This window comes from Pristiophorus japonicus, chromosome 1 (genome assembly GCF_044704955.1).
Source record: "Pristiophorus japonicus isolate sPriJap1 chromosome 1, sPriJap1.hap1, whole genome shotgun sequence".
NCBI lineage: Eukaryota > Metazoa > Chordata > Chondrichthyes > Pristiophoridae > Pristiophorus > Pristiophorus japonicus.
In genome coordinates, this window is record NC_091977.1 from 152,666,596 (window position 1) to 152,690,636 (window position 24,041).

General features: G+C 46.6%; 1 protein-coding gene across 4 annotated transcripts in view; it reads left to right on the forward strand.

Annotated features, from left to right (window-relative positions):
• The window catches only part of tmem232 (transmembrane protein 232), a 243,252-nt gene that overhangs the window by 130,925 nt on the left and 88,286 nt on the right, over positions 1-24,041 (forward strand). For all 4 annotated transcript variants that reach the window (XM_070865244.1, XM_070865252.1, XM_070865259.1 and 1 more), the window contains one exon: positions 2,436-2,652. In XM_070865244.1, coding sequence (XP_070721345.1) covers positions 2,436-2,652 — 217 coding nt within the window. The remainder of the gene's footprint in view (positions 1-2,435; positions 2,653-24,041) is intronic.

Here is a 24,041-nt window from a genome sequence, read left to right on the forward strand (position 1 = left end):
AGATGCAGGAAGAATGTTCCCGATGTTGGAGAAGCCCAGAACCAGGGGTCACATTCTAAGGATAAGGGGTAAGCCATTTAGGACCGAGATGAAGAGAAACTTCTTCACTCAGAGAGTTGTTAACCTGTGGAATTCTCTACCGCAGAGTGTTGTTGATGCCAGTTCACTATATATATTCAAGAGGGAGTTAGATATGGCCCTTATGGCTAAAGGGATCAAGGGGTATGGAGAGAAAGCAGGAAAGGGGTACTGAGGCAGAATGATCAACCATGATCTTATTGAATGGTGGTGCAGGCTCGAAGGGCCGAATGGCCTTCTCCTGCACCTATTTTCTATGTTTCTATACTTCTCTCCAGCCAGAAAAATATTCATTCACCACCACTCTTTGCCCCCTATCCCTTAGCCAATTACGTACCTTAAGTTACCATCGTCCCTTTAATCCCATGGGCTTTTATTTTGCAAACAAGTTTATTATGTAGTGCTTTGTCAAACACCTTTTGTAAGTCCATATACACAATATCAACCGCACTATCATCATTAACCCTCTCCAGTACTTCATCAAAGAACTCAATCAAGTTAGTCAAACACGATTTACCTTTAACAAATCTGTGCTGACTTTGATTTATCAGACCATACTTTTCCAAATGGTAATTAATTTCATCCAAAACTTCTTACACCCTGCCTCCTTTGCCCTCACCTCCAACAAGTGTAAGGCAGTTATGGACTTCTTTGCCACTAAGATTGAGACTATCCAATCAACTGCCACTGCCGCTTCCCTCCCTTCCCCTGGCCACCAAAGCCAAACTTCCATAAAGGTTCGCCCTCCACCCTAGTCCATAACTCGCATCTTTCTCTAGCTTTCCTCCTGTCACCCCTCATGCCATCTCCGAGCTTATCTTGTCCATGAGACCCACCTCTTGCTCTCTCAATCCTATTCCCACCAAATTGCTGACCATCCAACTTCCCTTCCTGGCCCCCATGTTAGCTGAAATTGTTAATGGTCCCCTCTTCTCAGGTACTGTCTCCTTCCCCTTCAAATCAGTCGTCATCACCACTCTCCTAAAAAAAACACCTTTGACTCTTCTGTCCTTGCAAACTACGGCCCCATCTTCAACCTCCCTTTTCTCTCCAAAGTGCTTGAACATGTTGGCTCCTCCCAAATCTGTGCCCATCTTTCCCGCAAGTACATGTTTGAATCCCTCCGATCAGGTTTCTACCCCTGCCACAATACTGAAACGGCACAAATGACATTCTATGTGACTGTGACTGGTAAACTATCCCTTTTCATCCTTCTCAACCTGTCTGCAACCTTTGACACAGTTTAGCACACCATCCTCCTCCAATGCCTCTCTTCCATCGTCCAGTTGGGTAGGACCACCCTTGCCTGGTTCCATCCTTATCTATGCAGTTGTAGCCAGAGAATCACCTGAAATGGTTCTCTTCCTACTCGTGCACCGTTACCTGTGGAGTCTCCCAAGAATCTATCATTGGCCTCCTCCTACTTCTCCTCTCGGCAGCATCATCTGAAAACACATCAGGTTCCACATGTATGCTGATGACACCAAACTGTACGTCACCACCACCTCTCTCGACCCCTTCATTGTTCTCTGATTTGTCACACTGTTTGTCTGATATTCAGTACAGGATGAGCAGAAATTTCCTCCAACTAAATATTGGGAAGACCGAAGGCATTGTCTTCAGTCCCCATCACAATCTCTGTGCCCTGACCACTGACTCCAACTCTCTTTCTCCCCGAGGCTGAACCAGACCATTTGCATCCTTGGTTTCATATTTGACCCTGAGATGAGCTTCTGACTATTTATCTGCTCCATACCCAAGACAGCCTACTTCCACTTCTGTAACATCACACAACTCCATCCCTGCCTCAGCTCATGTGCTGCTGAAACTATCATCCATGCCTTCGTTACCTCTAGACTTGACTATTTCAGTGCTCTCCTGGCCAGCCTCTCATCTTTCACCCTCCATAAACTTGAGCTCATCCAAAACTCTGCTGCTGCATCCCTGATTTTAATCGTTCCACCATTGTGACTGTGCACGCCCCTATGAAGCACCTTGGGATGTTTTGCTATGTTAATGCAGATTGTTGTTGTGTTGCTGGTATAATGTCTGCGTTTGACTTAAGTGTTTCAACTCCTGTTGTGTTGCTCCAGTTATGATCTTGATGCCCCAGCTAAATTGCTTGAGTTTTGGAAAGAACAGATTCTGATGAGGAATAGGCACTCCTCATCCAGTTCACTGTTCTACATAGCTTTGGACTGCACAAAATGTACAAGGAAGAGCTGGGGTTCTTTTGGCCTGTTAAATAGAGCAGCATTATGATAGAGCAATATAACTCCAAGAATTCTTGCTGTTATTATTGCAAAGGATAAAAATGTGAAACCAACATGTAACCAGAGATTGTATTTTAATTCTAGGAAAAGGTGAGCACAGAAGATCTGTATGTTTGGCCCTTACAGCTAAGCCATCTCTATTGCTGTATATTAGGAGACATTTTTCTCTACGGCAGCACCTCAGAAATCCAAAAGGCTGCCCTAATTGGCTGTGCAAATCCATCAAAGTCATCCAATAGTAAAAACACACCAGGATTGCTTGAACTTCTACAGTTCCAGTCAGCAGTGACACCAAAAGATGGTAAGTGCCAGGATGAAATGCAAATTAGATTATCAAGGTCCAAATTTGCTAGTAAAGCACCAAAGTAATTGATAATGCTACAACTGGCATTTAGATTAAATATCTATATCCAGCTATTCATCTATCTCCTTATTAAAAACATTACCTATGCATGCAATTTCTGTCTGTACAATCTGACTTCCTGGTGTCAGATTTTTTGCACTTTTTGTTTAAATTTGTTACGATTATAAAATTCAATGTCCAAATCTATATTGGCCGGGTTTTTACGGTGAGCGGCGAAGGAACGATGCTCGGTTCTCATTGTGCTTACAGCTGCCCACAGACTTTTGGTGGGCTTTTGAGCGACAACTTATGGTATTTGGAGATCCTTTTCAGTCCTTTTCAGAAATTGGAGGGTCTAAGGGAGTCCAGCAGAAAGGCAAGAGAAACCCAAAAAGATAAGTATAATATCAACTTACATTTATATAGCCAGAATCTTCTTCCAGAATCTCAATGGATCTACATGCCTGGAGCTTTCTGACTGCTGCTATCGGTGGCTAACTCTGGCTAACCCTGCAGCTGCAGGCCTCTCAGGGTTGTAGATGTGCCTGCTTTCCAGTGAGAGGCCCTTCTAAGGACATGGCTGTGCCTGGGGTGGGACAGGGCCAAGTTAATTCATTCAGTTTCTTCCCCACATGGGTGTACAAGTCGTTTGGTGCCTCGAGCACAGAGTGTTGATTGTAAATGTACCTGTTTGACTGCTTGCTTATTGTTATGGGTTGTTTTTAATATACCTTCTTAAATATACATATAACATGGATATTTGGGTCTCATAATGTTTGTTTAATGGTCACATCATCATAGGCGGTCCCTCGAAACGAGGATGGCTTGCTTCCACGCCAAAAAAGGATGCGTTCACAGGTGTTTCAATGAAGGAGATGCCTGTGCGTGGATTTTTTTAACATGTGGTGGCTGTTGCACATCAGCCACCACACAGGCTTGACAGAGCTAGGTCTTGGTCCAGTGGCAAGGATTACCCAAGACAACTGGAGACCAGCTCTGCTGCATGGACCTAGTGCATGCACACATATCGCAGTGTGGGCTGGCCCCGAGCTCAATAACCACCTTCTTGTATGTACTAAGTGGATTTTTCAAAGTTTTGCCTGTACAAGCGTTCGATCATAAGATTACAGAATAGAAATTTTAATTTACATCATTGTTCATACTGTCCACTGGATCAACTGTTCGGGGGTGGGGGGTGGGGGAGCCCATCACTGTGGAGAAGCTGTTCGGGCAGGGACCGTCACTGTGGAGAAGCTGTTTGGCCGGGGCCCCACTGTGGAGAAGCTGTTCAGGCGGCGCCCCGCTGAAGAGTGGTTGTTCGGGCCAGCCGGCGAGGAGGCCCCAAGGTAAGGGCAGCGGGGGAGCGAGGCGAGCAGGGGTGAGGTGCAGCTCGAGGTTGGGCAGCGTCGGGGCTCTGAGGTCGGCAGGTCAGCCGGTCTGAATTCTGGAACATCTTACGGATACTGGACGACCCTGCCACCAATCGGTCCAGAGTCTGGATTCCGGAACTCCGGATTTTCAAAGCTGCACTTGTACTAACATTTTTCACACCATACCCGAGTTGGCTCCAGCCCTGGAATTATGGATGAACATAACATAAAAACATAAGAACATAAGAATTAGGAACAGGAGTAGGCCATCTAGCCCCTCGAGCCTGCTCCGCCATTCAACAAGATCATGGCTGATCTGGCCGTGGACTCAGCTCCACTTACCCGTCCACTCCCCGTAACCCTTAATTTCCTTATTGGTTAAAAATGTATCTGTCTGTGATTTGAATACATTCAATGAGCTAGCCTCAACTGCTTCCTTGGGCAGAGAAACCCACAGATTCGCAACCCTCTGGGAGAAGAAATTCCTTCTCAACTCGGTTTTAAATTGGCTCCCCCGTATTTTGAGGCTGTGCCCCCTAGTTCTAGTCTCCCCGACCAGTGGAAACAACCTCTCTGCCTCTATCTTGTCTATCCCTTTCATTATTTTAAATGTTTCTATAAGATCACCCCTCATCCTTCTGAACTCCAACGAGTAAAGATCCAGTCTACTCAATCTATCATCATAAGGTAACCCCCTCATCTCCAGAATCAGTGAATCGTCTCTGTACCCCTCCAAAGCTAGTATATCCTTCCTTAAGAAAGGTGACCAAAACTGCACGCAGCACTCCAGGTGCGGCCTCACCAATACCCTATATAGTTGCAGCAGGACCTCCCTACTTTTGTACTCCATCTCTCTCGCAATGAAGGCCAACATTCCATTCGCCTTCCTGATTACCTGCTGCACCTGCAAACTAACTTTTTGGGATTCATGCACAAGGACCCCCAGGCCCCTCTGCACTGCAGCATGTTGTAATTTCTCCCCATTCAAATAATATTCCCTTTTACTGTTTTTTTTCCCATGTGGATGACCTCACACTTTCCGACATTGTATTCCATCTGCCAAACCTTAGCCCACTCGCTTAACCTATCTAAATCTCTTTGCAGGCTCTCTGTGTCCTCTACACAACCCGCTTTCCTATTAATCTTTGTGTCATCTGCAAATTTTGTTACACTACACTCTGTCTCCTCTTCCAGGTCATCTATGTATATTGTAAACAGTTGTGGTCCCAGCACCGATCCCTGTGGTACACCACTAACCACTGATTTCCAACCCGAAAAGGACCCATTTATCTCGACTCTCTGCTTTCGGTTAGCTAGCCAATTCTCTATCCATGCTAATACATTTCCTCTGACTCCACGTACCTTTATCTTCTGCAGTAACCTTTTGTGTGGCACCTTATCGAATGCCTTTTGGAAATCAAAATACACCACATCCATCGGTACACCTCTATCCACCATGCTCATTATATCCTCAAAGAATTCCAGTAAATTAGTTAAACATGATTTCCCCTTCATGAATCCATGTTGCGTCTGCTTGATTGCACTATTCCTATCTAGATGTCCCGCTATTTCTTCCTTAATGATAGCTTCAAGCATTTTCCCCACTACAGATGTTAAACTAACCAGCCTATAGTTACCTGCCTTTTGTCTGCCCCCTTTTTTCAACAGAGGCGTTACATTAGCTGCTTTCCAATCCGCTGGTACCTCCCCAGAGTCCAGAGAATTTTGGTAGATTATAACGAATGCTTCTGCTATAACTTCCGCCATCTCTTTTAATACCCTGGGATGCATTTCATCAGGACCAGGGGACTTGTCTACCTTGAGTCCCATTAGCCTGTCCAGCACTACCCCCTAGTGATAGTGATTATCTCAAGGTCTTCCCTTCCCACATTCCCGTGACCAGCAATTTTTGGCATGGTTTTTGTGTCTTCCACTGTGAAGACCGAAGCAAAATAATTGTTTAAGGTCTCAGCCATTTCCACATTTCCCATTATTAAATCCCCCTTCTCATCTTCTAAGGGACCAACATTTACTTTAGTCACTCTTTTCCGTTTTATATATCGGTAAAAGCTTTTACTATCTGTTTTTATGTTTTGCGCAAGTTTACTTTCGTAATCTATCTTTCCTTTCTTTATTGCTTTCTTAGTCATTCTTTGCTGTCGTTTAAAATTTTCCCAATCTGCTAGTTTCCCATTAACCTTGGCCACCTGATACGCATTGGTTTTTAATTTGATACTCTCCTTTATTTCCTTGGTTATCCACGGCTGCTTATCCCTTCTCTTACCGCCCTTCTTTTTCACTGGAATATATTTTTGTTGAGCACTATGAAAGAGCTCCTTAAAAGACCTCCACTGTTCCTCAATTGTGCCACCGTTTAGTCTGTGTTTCCAGTCTACTTTAGCCAACTCTGCCCTCATCCCACTGTAGTCCCCTTTGTTTAAGCATAGTACGCTCGTTTGAAACACTACTTCCTCACCCTCAATCTGTATTACAAATTCAACCATACTGTGATCACACATTCCGAGAGGATCTTTTACTTGGAGATCGTTTATTGTTCCTGACTCATTACACAGGACCAGATTTAAGATAGCTTGCTCCCTTGTTGGTTCTGTAACATACTGTTCTAAGAAACAATCCTGTATGCATTCTATGAATTCCTCCTCAAGGCTACCCCGTGCGATTTGATTTGGCCAATCGATATGTAGGTTAAAATCCCCCATGATTACTGCTGTTCCTTTTTCACATGCCTCCATTATTCCCTTGATTATTGCCCGCCCCACCGTGAAGTTATTATTTGGGGGCCTATAAACTACGCCCACCAGTGACTTTTTCCCCTTACTATCTCTAATCTCCACCCACAATGATTCAACATTTTGTTCATTAGAGCCAATATCGTCTCTCACAACTGCCCTGATATCATCCTTTATTAACAGAGCTACCCCACCTCCTTTCCCTTCTTGTTTATCTTTCCGAATTGTCAGATACCTCTGTATGTTTAATTCCCAGTCTTGGCCACCCTGCAACCACATTTCTGTAATGGCCACCAAATCATACCCATTTATAATGATTTGTGCCGTCAACTCATTTACTTTATTTCGAATGCTGCGTGCGTTTTGGTAGAGTGTTTTAATACTAGTTTTTAAACCATGATTTGTAGTTTTGACCCCTCCTGCTGCCCCTTTATATTCATACATATTGTCCCTTCCTATCACCTTGTGGTTTACACTTACCCCAGTGCTACTCTGCTCTGTTGCCTCCTGCCTTTTGCATTCTTTCTTCGGGTCCTGTTCATCTGAGCTCTCACCCACTCTAACTAGCTCAGAGCCCTCTCCTGGGTTCCGAATACTCCTTGCATTGAGGCACCGAGCTTTCATGCTTGCCTTTTTATTACACTTTGACCCTTTAGAATTTTGCTGTACAGCGACCCTTTTTGTTTTTTGCCTTGGGTTTCTCTGCCCTCCACTTTTACTCATGATATGTTGTTGTCGACGAGTTGAGGCTTTTGATGTTTTATGGAGATGGGTGGGGAAGGAAGAAAAAAAACAGATGTCAGAGGGACTGGAAGGTGCGATAGGTGAATTATGAAAGCAGAAAATAATTAAGAAAGGAGATGAAGACAGACACACACACTCAATGAGGAAGAGCAACAGGCCCAAAGCCCATTCCGTCACGGGACCTAAAAGTAACCTCGAAAATTCCTCCCAGAGGGAGGCCTCGAGCGTAGTGTGAGTCAACAATAACAATTTGTATCTATATAGCACCTTTAACGTAGTAAAACATCCCAAGGCGCTTCACAGGAAAGTTAGCAAACAAAATTTGACACTGAGCCACATAAGGAGAAATTAGGGTAGAGGAAAGAAGTAGGTTTTAAGGAGCATCTTAAAGGAGGAAAGAGAAGTAGAGAAGCAGATAGGTTTAGGCAGGGAATTCCAGAGCTTAGGGTCTCGGCAAAAGAAGGCATGGCCACCAATGGTTGAGCGATTATAATCAGGAATGCTTAGGAGGGCAGAATTAGAAGAGTGCAGATATCTCAGGAGGTTGTGGGGCTGAAGGAGATTACAGAGATAGGGAAAGGTGAGGCCATGGAGGGATTTGAAAATGAGGATAAGAATTTTGAAATCGAGGTGTTGCTTAACCGGGAGCCAATGTCGGTCAGCAAGTACAAGGGTGATGGATGAGCGGGACTTGGTACAACTTAGGACACGGGCAGCTGAGTTTTGGATCACCTCAAGCTTACATAGGGTAAAATGTGGGAGACCAGCCAGGAGTCCGTTAGCATAGTCAAGTCTAGAGGTAACAAAGACATGAATGAGGGTTTCAGCAGCGGATGAGCTGAGGCAAGGGCGGAGACAGACGATGTTACGGAGGTGGAAAGAGGCGGTCTTAGTTATTCTGCGGATATCTGGTCAAAAGCTAATTTCAGGGTCAAATATTACACCAAGGTTGCGAACAGTCTGGTTCAGCCTCAGACAAAAGTTGGGGAGAGGGATGGAGTCAGTGGCTAGGGAACAGAGTTTGTGGTGGGGACTGAAAATACAACTTCGGTCTTCCCAATATTTAATTGGAGAAAATTTCTGCTCATCCAGAACTGGACGTCGGACAAAGAGTCTGACAATTTAGAGACCGTGGAGGGGTCGAGAGAAGTGGTAGTGAGGTAAAGTTGGGTGTCATCAGCGTACATGTGGAAACTGATGCTGTGTTTTTGGATGATGTCGCCAAGAGACAACATGTAGATGAGAAATAGGAGGGGGCTAAGGATAGATCTTTGAGGGACACCAGAGGTAACGACGCGGGAGCTGGAAGAGAAGCCATTGCAGGTGATTCTCTAGCTACGATTAGATAGATAAGAATGAAACCAGGCGAGTGCAGTCCCACCCAGCTGGACAGCAGTGGAGAGGCATTGGAGAAGGATGGAGTGGTCAACCGTGTCAAAGGCTGTAGACAAGTCAAGGCGGCCGAGGAGGGATAATTTGCCTTTTTCATAGTCAGAAAGGATGCAATTTGTGACTTTGATGAGAGCCGTTTCGGTACTGTGGCAGGGGCGGTAACCTGTTTGGAGGGATTCAAACATGGAGTTGCGGGAAAGATGGGCACAGATTTGGGAGGCGACAAATTGTTCAAGGCCTTTGGAGAGGAAAAGGAGGTTGGAGATGGGGCAGTAGTTTGCAAGGATGGAGGGTTCAAGGGTTGTTTTTTTGAGGAGAGGGATGACGATGTCAGATTTGAGGGAGAGGGGGACAGTACCTGAGGAGAAAGAACCATTTACAATGTCAGCTAACATGGAAGCAAGAAAAGGAAGTTGGGTGGTCAGCAGTTTGGTGGGAATAGGGTCTCATGGACAAGATGAGCTCGGAGAGGTCATGAGAGAAGGTCGGAGAGAAATTGGAAAAAGATGTGAGGACAGAGTCATAAAATGATCCCTCATATCTTTGGACCTGAGCAGACCTGAGAGTGACCAAGGACAACTGTCTCAACTTGGTAAGGGTCATAAGGAGCCAGCTGCAGTACGTCCCATCTGTAACAAAGATGCTTGTACCCACCTTACAACTTAGGGACAGCATTAGAATAGCTGGTGAGGTTACATCTGGTTCATTCATGATTATTGCTGCAATACCAACCAAGTACTGTTTATACATGTATCAGACAGGTGACTATTATTTCGGTCAGCACTTCTGTCTCCTATCGCTTTGAAAAAAATGACACAGCTGCCCAATTCAATGTCACCACACTGCTGCGTTTTCAGCAGTACAAGAGTCATTGATATCATTTAACCAACCTGATACCATTCTGAGTGTTTGTGAATTAAACTTTTTATGTTAAGGTGGTTGGTGTGTGAAGCTCTTGGTTAGCTGAGATTATACACTCAAGTAATGTTATAAGGCTTTCAATTCTATATTACACCTTGACTGAGTACCCTGTTAGAATATGGGTATATGCAAAATGCAACGAAAAAGCTGTAAGGTTGTCTCAAGTTTTGGCATGAGCAAGCAGTAAATGCGGAACAAATTAACAGTTAACGTTTTATGGCATGGTATCTTGGACCATCTACTTGGTGTAAAGTACTGTTGGTAGTCTTATCTTGCCAGGTTCCTTAAAGTGTGTGGCCATCTCCTGCACGACTTGCAGGTACTGGAGACAGCATTGAGCCTAGCTCCCATATCCTGCCAGACAAGGTGAACATCTGAATTCTGGGGATCTTGCACTGCAGTGACAAATAGGGCAGCCCTCCATGCACCGGCTTCATGCATCAGCCCTTCCACTTGGCCACCCATCAAAGAGGGATTGAGTATAACACAAATCATCCACAGCCCGTGCCTTGTGCTTCCATGTTGGGTTTTCTGTTTCATTCACATCTACCACTTCTACCCCTCCCTTACATATAACATTTGCAATGGTTGAAAACTTTAAAAATATATATCTTTTGAGTCTTTAAAGCCACGCAGAAACATTTGGAATGAGAAAAGGGATAACTAAGACCCAGAGGTCACCATTCAAGATCAAGATATCATTGAGGTGGACCCAGATACTAAGGAGATGCTTAAACTACTGAAGTTTGGCAGGTCACACAGCCTTCGGTTGGAATGGAGACTGCAAGAATCTAAAATTATTCATACTAAATCGCTCTCATAAAAAAGACAAGAAGAAAAAATGTCTCCAACAATTTTCGAATACCTAATATTAGTAAAAAGCTTAATGCCTTTCATATCCTTAGGATGTCCCAATGCGTTTCACAACCAGCAAGCTCTGACAAATACAGTGAGATAAATGATCAAGAAATCAGTTTTCGCAGTATTGGAGGAGGGTAAATGTTTTCCAGAACACTGAGAAGTCCTCTGGTCTTCTTTGAATAGTGCAACAGGATCTTTTACCTCCACCTAAAAAGGTAAATGGGGCCTTGGTTTAACATCTCATCCAAAAGGCATCAACTCTGACAGCGCAGAGTGCCATTGGTGCTGCAATGAAGGACGTGATTTTGCCCAACAGGTCGGGAGTGAGGCGGCCGGGGTTTGTAGTGACGTTCCAACCTGCTGCCGGTTCCATCCACTCTCTACAAGTGATTTTACATTGCTTGAGTTTGTTAAGCCTGCCCAGCAAGGATCCCGCCAATTAAAAGGAAGCCGGTTGATGACATCATTTGATGACACGTCATCAGCCAGTTTCCTTAAAGGGACCATATCCACGTTGATTTTAACAGTTGTGCTGTCAGTGTTCTACAGCATTAAGGTGCTGCAAACACTGACAACCACTGCACAAAGGTACATGGCTGCACCCAGGCTCTCCCATGACTCCCTCCAGATGCTTATGAAGAGACTCACAGCACACATGGAGATACCCTTCCCTTCCAATGGGTGGAAGCGACCTCCCCAGGAGACCACCACAGCCTGGTTTCACATTGCACAGGAGGGCACAAGCAGGAATGTTATCAGGAGGACCTGGCTGCAGTGGCACAAACCTTTCAATGATCTCATTAGATCACGAAACGTTACTGCAAAGCCACACTGAACCTTATCCTGCTGTGCCACGCATGACAGCCCCATCACTTGGTCCCGCACAAGAGATTGGTGTACAAAATCAAAGCGCATGGTATCGGGGGTAATGTACTGATGTGGATAGAGAACTGGTTGTCAGACAGGAAGCAGAGAGTTGGGATAAACGGGTCCTTTTCAGAATGGCAGGCAGTTACTAGTGGGGTGCCGCAGGGCTCAGTGCTGGGACCCCAGCTCTTTACAATATACATCAATGATTTGGATGAAGGAATAGAGTGTAATATCTCCAAGTTTGCGGATGACACTAAACTGGGTGGCGGTGTGAGCTGTGAGGAGTACGCTAAGAGACTGCAGGGTGACTTGGACAGATTAGGTGAGTGGGCAAATGCATGGCAGATGCAGTATAATGTGGATAAATGTGAGGTTATCCATTTTAGGGGCAAAAACATGAAGGCAGAATATTATCTGAATGGCAGCAGATTAGAAAAAGGGGAGGTGCAACGAGACCTGGGTGTCATGGTTCATCAGTCACTGAAAGTGGGCACGCAGATACAGCAGGCGGCAAAGAAGGCAAATGGTATGTTGGCCTTCATAGCTAGGGGATTTGAATATAGGAGCAGGGAGGTCTTACTGCAGTTGTACAGGGCCTTAGTGAGGAATATTGTGTTCAGTTTTGGTCTCCTATTCTGAGGAAGGACGTTCTTGCTATTGAAGGAGTGCAGCGAAGGTTCACCAGACTGATTCCAGGGATGGCTGGGCTGTCATATGAGGAGAGATTGGATCAACTGGGCCTTTATTCACTGGCGTTTAGAAGGATGAGAGGGGATCTCATAGAAACATATAAGATTCTGACGGGACTGGACAGGTTAGATGTGGGAAGAATGTTCTCGCTGTTGGGGAAGTCCAGAACCAGGGGACATAGTCTTAGGATAAGGGGTAGGCCATTTAGGACTGAGATGAGGAGAAACTTCTTCACTTAGAGAGTTGTTGACCTTTGGAATTCCCTGCCACAGAGAGTTGTTGATGCCAGTTCATTGGATATATTCAAGAGGGAGTTAGATATGGCCCTTACGGTTAAGGGGATCAAGGGGTATGGAGAGAAAGCAGGAAAGGGGTAATGAAGGAATGATCAGCCATAATCTTATTGAATGGTGGTGCAGGCTCGAAGGGCCGAATGGCCTACTCCTGCACTTATTTTCTATGTTTCTATGTTTCCTTATCCTACACCCGCATATCCTCAAAGACCAACTTAACTTGCACCTCCACCCATCCTTCTCTCTCTTTCTACAGTATCACTTCGCCAATGATCATGTAAAGTTTCTATTAATGTGTTGTCAAACATTGAAATCTTTATTTTCAACACTTTGCCTTCTTGGAAAGATTTGTGTGAACCTTTGGAAGTGGCTTGATGAGTTGCAATGAATGGCGAGACATAACAGTACCCCTCGCAATGTTGATCAGTTTGAAAGGAATAGCTTGGGCATTGCAGGGATGCTTTATAGTGCTGGTGTGGGGTGGTGGCGCATCATGTGGCAGCCAGGGTGTACAGCATCAACTGAAGTAAATGTGGCCATGGTGAGCCTATCCCTGGCCTCCTGGGCAGCAATGTGGTCAGGTGTTGATGCCCTCTGTCCTGTACAGCATAAGTTGATTGCGGAGAAGTTTGGTGTTGTTATTGGTGATGCTGGTGTTCCTGGTGATGTTGGTTTAGGGGCTGATCATGGTGAGATTTTGAGGACCAAGGTGAGATTTTTTCAAGGGCACTGATGCTGATGGAATAGATGGCAGGTGAGGTTGAGATGACAGAAGTGATCTGTCAATGGTGAGAGATGTTGTTTCAAAGAGGTGACAGTGGATAAAGAATTTACGCCAAACACTTCCAACCTGCATAAAGCTCAAATGTGTCTTCCAAATCCTGAAGGCTCCAGCTTCTGAGATTGGAAAGTGAACAGCTGTGAAATGGTAGCTTTTATACCACATTTGCAGCTGTCAACTATACAGAAGAATTGATACTGATGGAACACACGACCTACTTACCTGACATAATCCCCGAGTGCGGTGAATCTTGTGAAAAAGCTGGAAAAATGGTAAACACAGCGCAAAATTTTCTTTTAACAACCTCTTAATAATCTAAATTGCCTCCCCCGTCGCTTAGTGTCAGGTCTGTTTAGCGTTGACAGACCTGACGCATGGGAGACTAGCATGGAGGCAGGTTGACAGTGTGCTCCTCACCCACTGTCAATCATTTCAATTTTGACAGCTGACCTACTTCCGATCCCGCCCTCTCAGTGCCGGTAAAATTCTGGACGAAGTGTCAGCCTAGATTATATTCAAGTCTTTAGAGTGGAACTTAAACCTTCTGGGCTGGATTTTCGGCTTTTGAGATTTCGGGGCGGTAATGGCGGCGGGGCGGTCCTGATACTGCCTGGAAAAAGATTGCGCCCTCGTCTGCAAAATTTGGCAAAAAATTAGATTCCGTGATCAGGGGCACAAAATCAGGCGTTACACATGGAAGTTTTTGCGCCCCAGCCAAAAATCACGCTGTTAAAAAAAGTCAGAATAATGTGCAGGACAGGGTTGTGTAGATGCTCTGATTTTTGTTGATTATGCACGTAAATAGTTTCTTTGATTTAATGCAATTCTTTGTTGTGCAGTGCCCTGTAACATAATGTTGGTGAGGGGAGTTTTTGTTACTTTGTTGCAGTAAAATGTCGGTTTGATCTTTTGCCACTGGTGTCTTGTGTATCATTCCAACGTTCACCGGAGATGTGAATTTATGGGGGCACATAGTGTGTCCAGTAGTAGCACCATCCCTCAGCTTCCTCCATTTAGGAGAACCGGTCCATTATGAGCTCGTTATGTGCAACTCTTGATCTGGCAGCATCTCCACACTGCCTCCGCTGTGAATGGTGTGGCTATCCAATTGGGGCCTCGCTAGGCTCCTCTTCATCGTCCTCCTGAGGTGGGCATGCAATCCACATTGGCAATGCCTGGCCCCTCATGATGGCCAAGCTGTGCAACATGCAGCACACCACAATGAATTCAGAAACCTGTTGAGGGGAGTATTGAAGGCTGCCTCCAGAGTGGTCTGGGCATCGGTCTGCCTGTAGAGATGGCATATCTCTGTCAGCATTTCCTTTCAGAAGTGCAGCCTTCTCACACACTGCTCCTCAGAGAGCTGGAGGTATGAGCATTGCTGCCTATAAACTCGTGGGGGGTAAGCACCCCTCCTCAGACGTCTTCGGCCTTGTCTCAGCCTGCAATTCTGCCAAACCCAGATGCCCGCTCATTCTGGCTCTCCCTGCTCATTGGAAACTTTATGAAGTCCATTCTGCAGGCGTACATAAACTATTTACAAGCGTAATTAACATAGCAAAAGCCCTTCTTCTATCTTAGCAATAGCATGGAGCATGATACGCTGGTGAATTAGTAGTGCCCCATTAAATTCTCTCACTGAAGTTGTAAGGACACTGTAATGGCATATAAAACTGCCACTAGCAAGCCCAACACGGGAGGGGGTGGTTTAGGATTTAGTTTTAGGGAATGAAGCTGGGCAGGTGGAAGGAGATAACAAGGATGAGGGTAGTGCATTTAGAGGGTAGTGTATATCGACTTTAGCAAGGCTTTTGATAAGGTCCCACATGGCAGACTGGTCACAAAAGTAAAAGCTCATGGGATCCAGGGCAAAATTGGCTCAAAGGCAGGAAGCGGAGGATAATGGTTGATGGGTGTTTTTGTGACTGGTAGGCTGTTTCCAGTGGTGTTCCGCAGGGCTCAGTACTAGGTCCCTTGCTTTTTGTGGTATACATCAATGATCTAGATTTGAATATAGGGGGTATGATTAAGAAGTTTGCAGATGATACAAAAATCGTCTGTGTGGTTGATAATGAAGAAGACAGCTGTAGACTGCAGGAAGATATCAATCAACTGGTCAGGTGGGCAGTGTCGTGTTTGTAACTACAATGTAACACCACTGTATTACTGTATACACTCAACACAGATACACACCTTGACCACAAGGGGTGAACTTGTGGGAGACACTCCTTACCTGATCACTCAGGTATTTAAAGGGAGGTCCAACTTGGTGAACAGCTTGCCATATGCCAGCGTGGCGAAGAGGTCCTCCGCTCTTGGGAGCGGGTATTGGTCTTGTAAGGACACCCGATTGATGGTGGCCTTGTAGTCGCCACAGATCCTGACAGAGCCATCCGCTTTAAGAACGGAGATGATGGGCTCGCCGAGTCGCTGACTTCAACAGGCGAGATGATGCCCTCTCGCAATAGTCGGTCCAATTCGCTCTTGATTTTCTCCCGCATTACATATGGCACTGCTCTGGCTTTGTGGTGCACTGGCCTGGCGTCCGGGGTGATGTGTATCACTACTTCAGTGCCTTTGACAGTCCCGACGCCCGGTTGGAAAAGTGACTCGAATTGTTGTAGGACTTGTGAGCACAACTTCGCTCCACTGAGGACATTGCGTGAACATCCCCCCATTTCCTGTTCATCCCGACTAACCAGCTCCTCCCCAACAGTGCAGGACCATTGCCCGGGACAATCCAGAGTGGCAGCCGGTTCACTAAGCCACCGTGCATGACAGCCAACATTGCACTGCCTAGCACCAGAATGATTTCTTTGGTGTAAGTCCTTAATTGTGTCTCGATACATTCTAATTTGGGTCTACTGGCTTTGTGTAGCCATAGCTTCTCGAATTGTTGAACGCCCATGAGTGATTGGCTGGCCCCCGTGTCTAGCTCCATTCATACTGGGATACCGTTCAATAAAACCCTCATCATCATTGGTGGCATTTTGGTGTATGAACTGTGAATATTCGCCACATGGACCCGCTGAACCTCGGCGTCCATCAATTTGCCTCAAAAGTCATCCTGCCTCACAGAACCCTCATCTGGTCCACCTGCCTCATATATCAGTCTGGTTGCAGGCTTTCTGCACATATGAGCTAAATGGCCACTGAGGTTGCAGTTTCTGCAGACGAACTGTTGGAATCTGCAAGATCTGGCTGAGTGTTTTCCCCCACACCTCCAGCACGAGCTAAAGTTTCCATTGTTGGGGACAAAAGGGCTTTGGCCAGGAATTCCGCGCTGACTGTCCCTCTGACTGCTCTTAAGTACCCTATTAGTAGGTGTCAATGGCCCCATCCCGGGCCGCATTATCCACTGTGATGGCGTGAACATCCATTCAGCCTGTCATTGTCTCTGTTGAGGTCCTACTCTGGGGTCTATTACTGCCTGATGAATGTCGGACTGCCCCTGCCTGCCCGCGGGACTCTGAGTAGCATTGAGGATGTTAACTCCCTGATCCATTGCCGCATTGGAGGCAGAATTGCGCGCATAAGTCATTTTCGTCTCTTCCTCCCCCGCCATGAAAGTCTGAGCCAACAACGCTGCCGCTTCCAAGGTCAAGTCCTTGGTCTCAATTAACTTGCGAAAAATCCCCGCATGACCAATACCCTCGATAAAGAAGTCCCTTAGCATCTTCCCCCTGCAGGCGTCTGTGAACTTACAGAGGCTGGCCAAGCGCCTGAGTGCTCTGTCCTTCACGACGTCGGTGGGTGTAGAATCTGTGTCGAGCCATGTGTATGCTGCTCGCTGGCTTGTGGTGCTCCCCAATCAACTTGCTAAGCTCTTGAAAGGTTTTGTCCGACGGCTTTTCATGAGCGCATAAGTCTTTGGCCCGCAGCTGGTCAAAGGATGAGTCCGACGTTTGTCGGCCACTGCATCCCCCAGCCAGTCTTTCATGACAAAGCTCTGCTGAAGCTTCTCAACAAAATCATCCCAGTCTTCCCCAACACAGTACCATTCATCTGTGCTACCGGTGGCCATTCTCGTGGGTCGTGAATTCCTGTTTCTCGTCGCCAATGTAAAGTCCTTACTCTACAGCATGAAACCACACGAGGCACATTCCAGGGACAAGGCCACTCAGTGACCTTAACTCTTTATTCAGCACTCCAGAAGTGATGACCCTGCGTGGGACCTCACCACCGAGGGGGCAGCTGAGCAAAGCGCTGAGATGGTCATGGCTGTCGATGCCTTCAACAGTGCAGGCTCCCCTATCACAGCCCGCCAGATCAAAATCTGGACAAACAGGGATCCTCTCCTATCCCTGATTAAGAAATGTGTCCTGACTGGGGATTGGGCGCCCGTACACGGAGCATGCCCTGAGGAGGTCAGACCATTCCACAGACGGATGGATGAGCTCTCCATCCAAGCTGACTGCCTATTATGGGGCAGCTGGGTAGTCATGCCCCAGAAGGACAGGGAGGTGTTCATCAGGGAACTCCACAGCGAGCACCCAGGCATTGTGATGATGAAGGCCATTGCCCGGTCACACGTTTGGTGGCCCGGAATTGACTCAGACCTAGAACACTGTGTTCGCAGGTGCACGACATGTGCCCAGCTGGGCAATGTCCCCAGGGAGGCTCCGCTCAGCCCGTGGCCCTGGCCCACCAAGCCATGGTCACGCATTCACATTGACTATGTGGACCCGTTCATGGGGAAGATGTTCCTTATCGTTGTAGATGCGTACCCGAAATGGATCGAGTGCATCATCCTGAATTCATACACGTTATCCACCACCGTGGAAAGCCTACGTGTGATCTTTGCTACCCATGGCTTGCCGGACAGCCTGGTTAGTGATAATGGCCCGTGTTTCACGAGCTATGAATTCTGGGAGTTTATGTCGGGCAATGGCATCAACCACGTCAGGACTGCGCCGTTCAAGCCAGGCGGAACGTGCAGTCCAAATCGTTAAGCAAGAGATGCTCAGGATTCAAGGACCCTCCCTACAATGCCGCCTATCGCGCCTTCTGCTGGACTATAGATCCCGCCCGCACTCGCTCACGGGGTCCCGCCCGCAGAGCTACTCATGAAATGGACACTCAAAACTCGGTTGTTCCTCATCCACCCAGTCCTGACCGACATAGTTGAGGGCAAGCGTAAGGCATAAAATGAGTACCATGACCGTAATTCGAGGGGGAGATGTATAGAAATAAATGATTCTGTATTCGTCCTCAATCACGCATGCGGCCCAAATGGCTCGAGGGTACCGTAATTGACAAAGCAGGAATAGGGTCATTGTGGTAAAACTCAGCAATGGTCAGATATGCCGTAAGCATCTGGACCAAGTAAAAAAAAAGGTTCAGCAATGACACGGAGGAACCTGAAGAAGTCCATGAGATGGAGCTCACACTACCGCCAGTGAACGAGCAACAAAAGCAATCAGAGGAATGCACAGTTCCTGAGGTCAGCCCGGACAGGCCGGAATCACCACAGGTGACAGACACTCATGTCAGTGTCCAACAACCAGAGCCTCAACTGTGGCACTCCACGAGGGAGCGCAGACCACCTGAAAGATTAAACCTATCATCCCAATAAGACTTTGGGGGGGGAAGGTGATGTCATGTTTGTAACTACAATGTGACACCACTGTATTACTGTATACACTCAACACAGATGCACACCTTGACCACAGGGGGTGAACTTGTGGAAGACACTCCTTACCTGGATCACTCAGGTATTTAAAGGGAGGTCCCACGCAGAGCCATCACTTCTGGAGTGCTGAATAAAGAGTTAAGGTCACTGAGTGGCCTTGTCCCTGGAATGTGTCTCGTGTGGTTTCATGCTGTAGAGTAAGGACTTTACAGGCAGATCAGTGACAAATGGAATTCAATCTGGAGAAGTGTGAGATAATGCATTTGGGGAGGGCTAACAAGGAAAAGGAATACACATTAAATAGTAGGACACTGAGAAGTGAAGAGGAACAAAGGGACCTTGGAATGCATGTCCACAGATCCCTAAAGGGAACAGGCCAAGTAGATTAGGTGGTTAAGAAGGCATATGGAATGCTTGCCTTTATTAGCCGAGGCATAGAGTACAAGAGCAGGGTGGTTATGCTTGAACTGTATAAAACACTGGTTAGGCCACAGCTAGAGTACTGTGTGCAGTTCTGGTCACCGCATTACAGGAAGGATGTGATTGCTCTGGAGAGGGTACAGAGGAAGTTTACCTGGATATTGCCAGGAGTGGAGAATCTTAGCTATAAGGACAGATTCTATAGGCTGGGTTTGTTTTCTTTGGAACAGAGGAGGCTGAGGGGAGACTTCATTGAGGTGTATAAAATTATGAGGGGCCTAGATATACTGGATAGAAAGGGCCTATTTCCCTTAGCAGAGGGGTCAACAACCAGGGGGCATAAATTTAAAGTAATTGGTAGAAGGTTTAGAGGGGATTTGAGGGGAAATTTCTTCATGCAGAGGATTGTGGAGGTTTGGAACTCACTACCTGAAAGGGTGGTAGAGGCAGAAATTCTCACCACATTTAAAAAGTACTTGGATGTGCACTTGAAGTGCCGTAACAGGGTTACAGACTGTCATGTATGTACTTTTGTGATCACAAGCCACTAGATGGCGTCACTGTTGGAGGTCATTGGGCTGCACGCAAGTGTGTGCAGCCCAAGTATAAAGGCCAGCCATTTTGTATATTAGTCTCTTTGGGCCTTAATAAAGCAGAGCCAAGGTTATACCTCTTGGAGTTAAACAGTACTCAGTCTAACAGTTATTGCATACACGACATTTGGCGACAAGGCAACAAGAAATCTTTGCATGCAAAAATGAGCACAATTGGATTGTTGGAGCGATTTGTGGAAGGAGAAGATTGGGCAGACTTTGTGAGCCATTTGAGCCAGTTCTTCGTAGCCAACAAAATGGAGGAGGTCGGCAACGCAGATCAGCGCCGGACGGTGTTCCTCACGGTTTGCAGTCAAAAATTTATGGTGTGATAAGAATCTACTCCTGCCTGTGAGTCCAACAGAGAAGACATATGAAGAATTGTGTACACTGGTACAGGACCACCTTAAGCCAGACGAAGGCATTATCATCTCGAGATACAGATTTTACACGCACGTTCGCTCAGAGAACCAGAATGCGGTGGAATTCGTTGCCGACCTGAGATGTCTAGCGGGATCATGTAAGTTCGGGGCTGTGCTGGCAGTCATGCTGCGGGACTTCTTTGTAATCGGCATCAACCACGAGGTGATCCTGCGTAAACTACTGGCGGTGGACTTAAACAGGGCCATCATGATCATTCAGTCATGCATGACGACGGATAGAAGTCTAAAGCAGATATCAGTGAAAAATCGAAACTCGGCAAGTACTGTAAGTATGATTCATTCGGCGTTCGGCAGAGCGGCACATGACAGGGTCTACCCGACTGTGTACGCGAAACCTTTGGCTGTCCAAAGTCCACCAGCGGGAATGCATCTGATTTCTCCATGTTGGTGTTGTGGGGGAAATCACCGGCACCAGCAGTGCTGATTTAAGCAATATAGTTGCAAAGGCTGTCTGAGAGTGGGGCATCTCCAGTGCAAGTGTCTTCAGGTGAGCAAGCGTGCTGCAACACATCACATGGAGGATGATGGTCAGACTAGCGCGGATCCGGATATGCAATCCGAGACAGCAGAGGAGGAAGTGTATGGACTGTACTCGTTCCTAACTCAGAGCAAACCAATAATGATTAAGGTGAAATTTAATGGGGTGCCGGTATCGATGGAACTAGATACGGGGGCAAGTCAATCAATAATGAGCCAGAGGGCATTCGACAAGCTGTGGGATACTAAGGCTGTGAGGCCCAGACTGAGTCCAGTCAATGCCAAGTTGCACATGTACACCAAAGAACTCATAACGGTGATTGGCAGTGCCACAATTAAAGTGTCGTTTGACGGTGCGCTTCATGAGTAACCGCTAAGGATTGTCCCAGGCAATCACTGTTCGGCAGGAACTGGCTTGAAAAAAATCAGATACGATTGGAACGACATCAAGGCGTTGTCGTCGGAGAAAGATACATGTGCCCAAGTACTGAGCAAGTTCCCCTCGCTGTTCAAACCAGGCATCGGCAACTTCACAGGAGCCAAGGTGCAGATCCACGTGGACTCGGATGCAAGACCCGTCCACCATAAAGCTCGGGCAGTTCCGTATATGATGAGGGAGAAGGTCGAAATTGAACTGGACAGACGGCAGCGTGAAGGGATCATATTGCCGGTTAAATTTAATGAATGGGCCAATCCCATTGTTTCTTTGCTGAAAAGTGATGGCACAGTCAGAATCTGTGGAGACTACAAGGCTACGATCAACAGGGTTTCGAAACAGGATCAGTACCCATTACCGAAGGCTGATGACTTGTTTGCAATGCTAGACGGGGGGAAATCATTCACCAAACTGGACCGGATGTTGGCCTACATGACACAGGAGCTGATCGAGACATCGGAGAGACTTATGTGCATTAACACGCATAAAGGACTGTTTATTTATCACAGGTGCCCTTTTGGAATTCGCTCAGCTGCAGCAATATTTCAGAGGAACATGGAGAGTCTACTGAAGTCCATTCCCAGAACCGTCGTGTTCCAAGATGACATCCTGATCACAGGTCGGGACTCCGAGGCACATCTGAACAACCTGAAGAGGTTCTTCATCATCTGGACAAAGTGGGACTCAGACTGAAACGCTCGAAGTGTATCTTACATTCGCTGCAAAAACAAACTGTCTATTCAGTCGGATTGTAAACTGTGGGGCAATCGTGTTGTTATGCCCAAGAAAGGGAGAGAGAAATTTGTACGAGCTACATAGCACACATCCTGGCATTGTAATGATGAAAGCTATTGCCAGGTCTCATGTATGGTGGTCAGGAATTGACCCTGAGCTGGAATCATGTGTGCATCAATGCAACACTTGCATGCAGTTCAGCCAAAGCACCAGTGGAATCGTCGATGAGTCTGTGGTCGTGGTCGTCCAAACCATGGTCCAGGATCCACATAGACTTTGCAGATCCCTTCCTGGGGAAGATGTTTTTAGTTGTGGTGGATGCATATTCGAAGTGGATAGAGTGTACAATCATGTCATCCAGCACATCCACAGCTACCATTGAGAATCACAGTGTCATGATCTGCCTGACATCGTTGTTAGCGACAACAGATCGTGCTTCACCAGTCAGGAGTTTCAAGAGTTCATGAAACTCAATGGTATCAAACATGTAAGGTCAGCACCGTTCAAACCTGCATCCAATGGGCAAGCAGAATGTGCTGTCCAAATCATAAAGCAGAGTATGAAACGAGTAACCCAAGGGTCACTGCAGATCCGTCTGTCATGCATACTGTTTAGTTACAGGACAAGACCACACATGCTTACCAGGGTCTCGCCTGCTGAACTAATGATGAAGAGAGGTCTTAAGACCAAGCTATCTCTTGTACACCCTGACTTGAATAATCATGTTGAATATAGAAGACAAAGTCAGCAAGGGTATCACGATCGCGCAGCTGTGTCATGCGATAGTTCTGGAAATGATCCTGTATATGTTCTGAATTATGGTCAGGGTCCCAACTGGATCGCTGGTACTGTCATGGTCAAGGAGGGCAACAGAGTATTTATTGTCAAGCTCAAAAATGGGCAAACATGCAGGAAACATGGATCAGACAAAGCTGCGGCACACAGACGAATTGGAACAGTCGGAGGAAGAGACAATCGACGACCAACCAACCTACCCCCAGTCATCAGAGGACTCAGTGATCATCAGTGAATCGGGACTTTAAATCACTGACATGTTCAATGAAAATTGACTTTCAATCCCTGACATGGCCATTGCCACTCCCACCAGGTCAACCACCCAGCCACTAGTCACAACAGACTCTGAACACTCAACCAAGGTTGGAGTTGAACTGAGACGGTCAACCCGGGAGCTTAAAACACCAGACTGTCTCAATTTGTAAAAGAATGTGTTAATATCTCAGAGGGGGGGTATTGTCAATAATGTACTTTTGGGATCACTAGCCACTAGATGGCGTCACTGTTGGAGGCCATTGGGCTGCACTCTTGTGTGTGCAGCCCAAGTCTAAAAGGCCAGCCATTTTGTATATTAGTCCCTTTGCGCCTTAATAAAGTAGAGCCAAGGTCATACCTCTTGGAGTTAAACAGTACTCAGTCGAACAGTTATTGCATACACAACACAGACCGAGAGCTGGAAAGTGGGATTAGGCTGGATAGCCTCTTGTTGGCCGGCACGGACACAATGGGCTGAAATGGCCTCCTTCCGTGCTGTAAATTTCTATGATTCTATGATAGGAGCTTCACGCAGGATTGCAGTCAATGTGACCTACAATATAGGATCCTCCTCCCTCCATTTAAATACGCAGCAAATACCGCCTACTGGACCATGGGACCACCTGGTGTTTCAGGCGTCGCTTGGAACGGACGTATAATGCGGCATTAGGGTCTAATTTTGCAGCCGGGGCACTAGCGGAGCGTTGCACGATAATTGACGCCATGATCTCATTGAAACTAGAGGGTGGGGCGGCAAGTTTTCGCGCCGCCGCAAACCCTGAGCCGAATTTACCGGCCAGGTGGTAAAAGCTGGCTACCCTTCAAACACCCTTTACCGCCCCTCCCGGATGCTACCAGAGGTGCAAAGGAGTCGAAAATCCAGCCCATA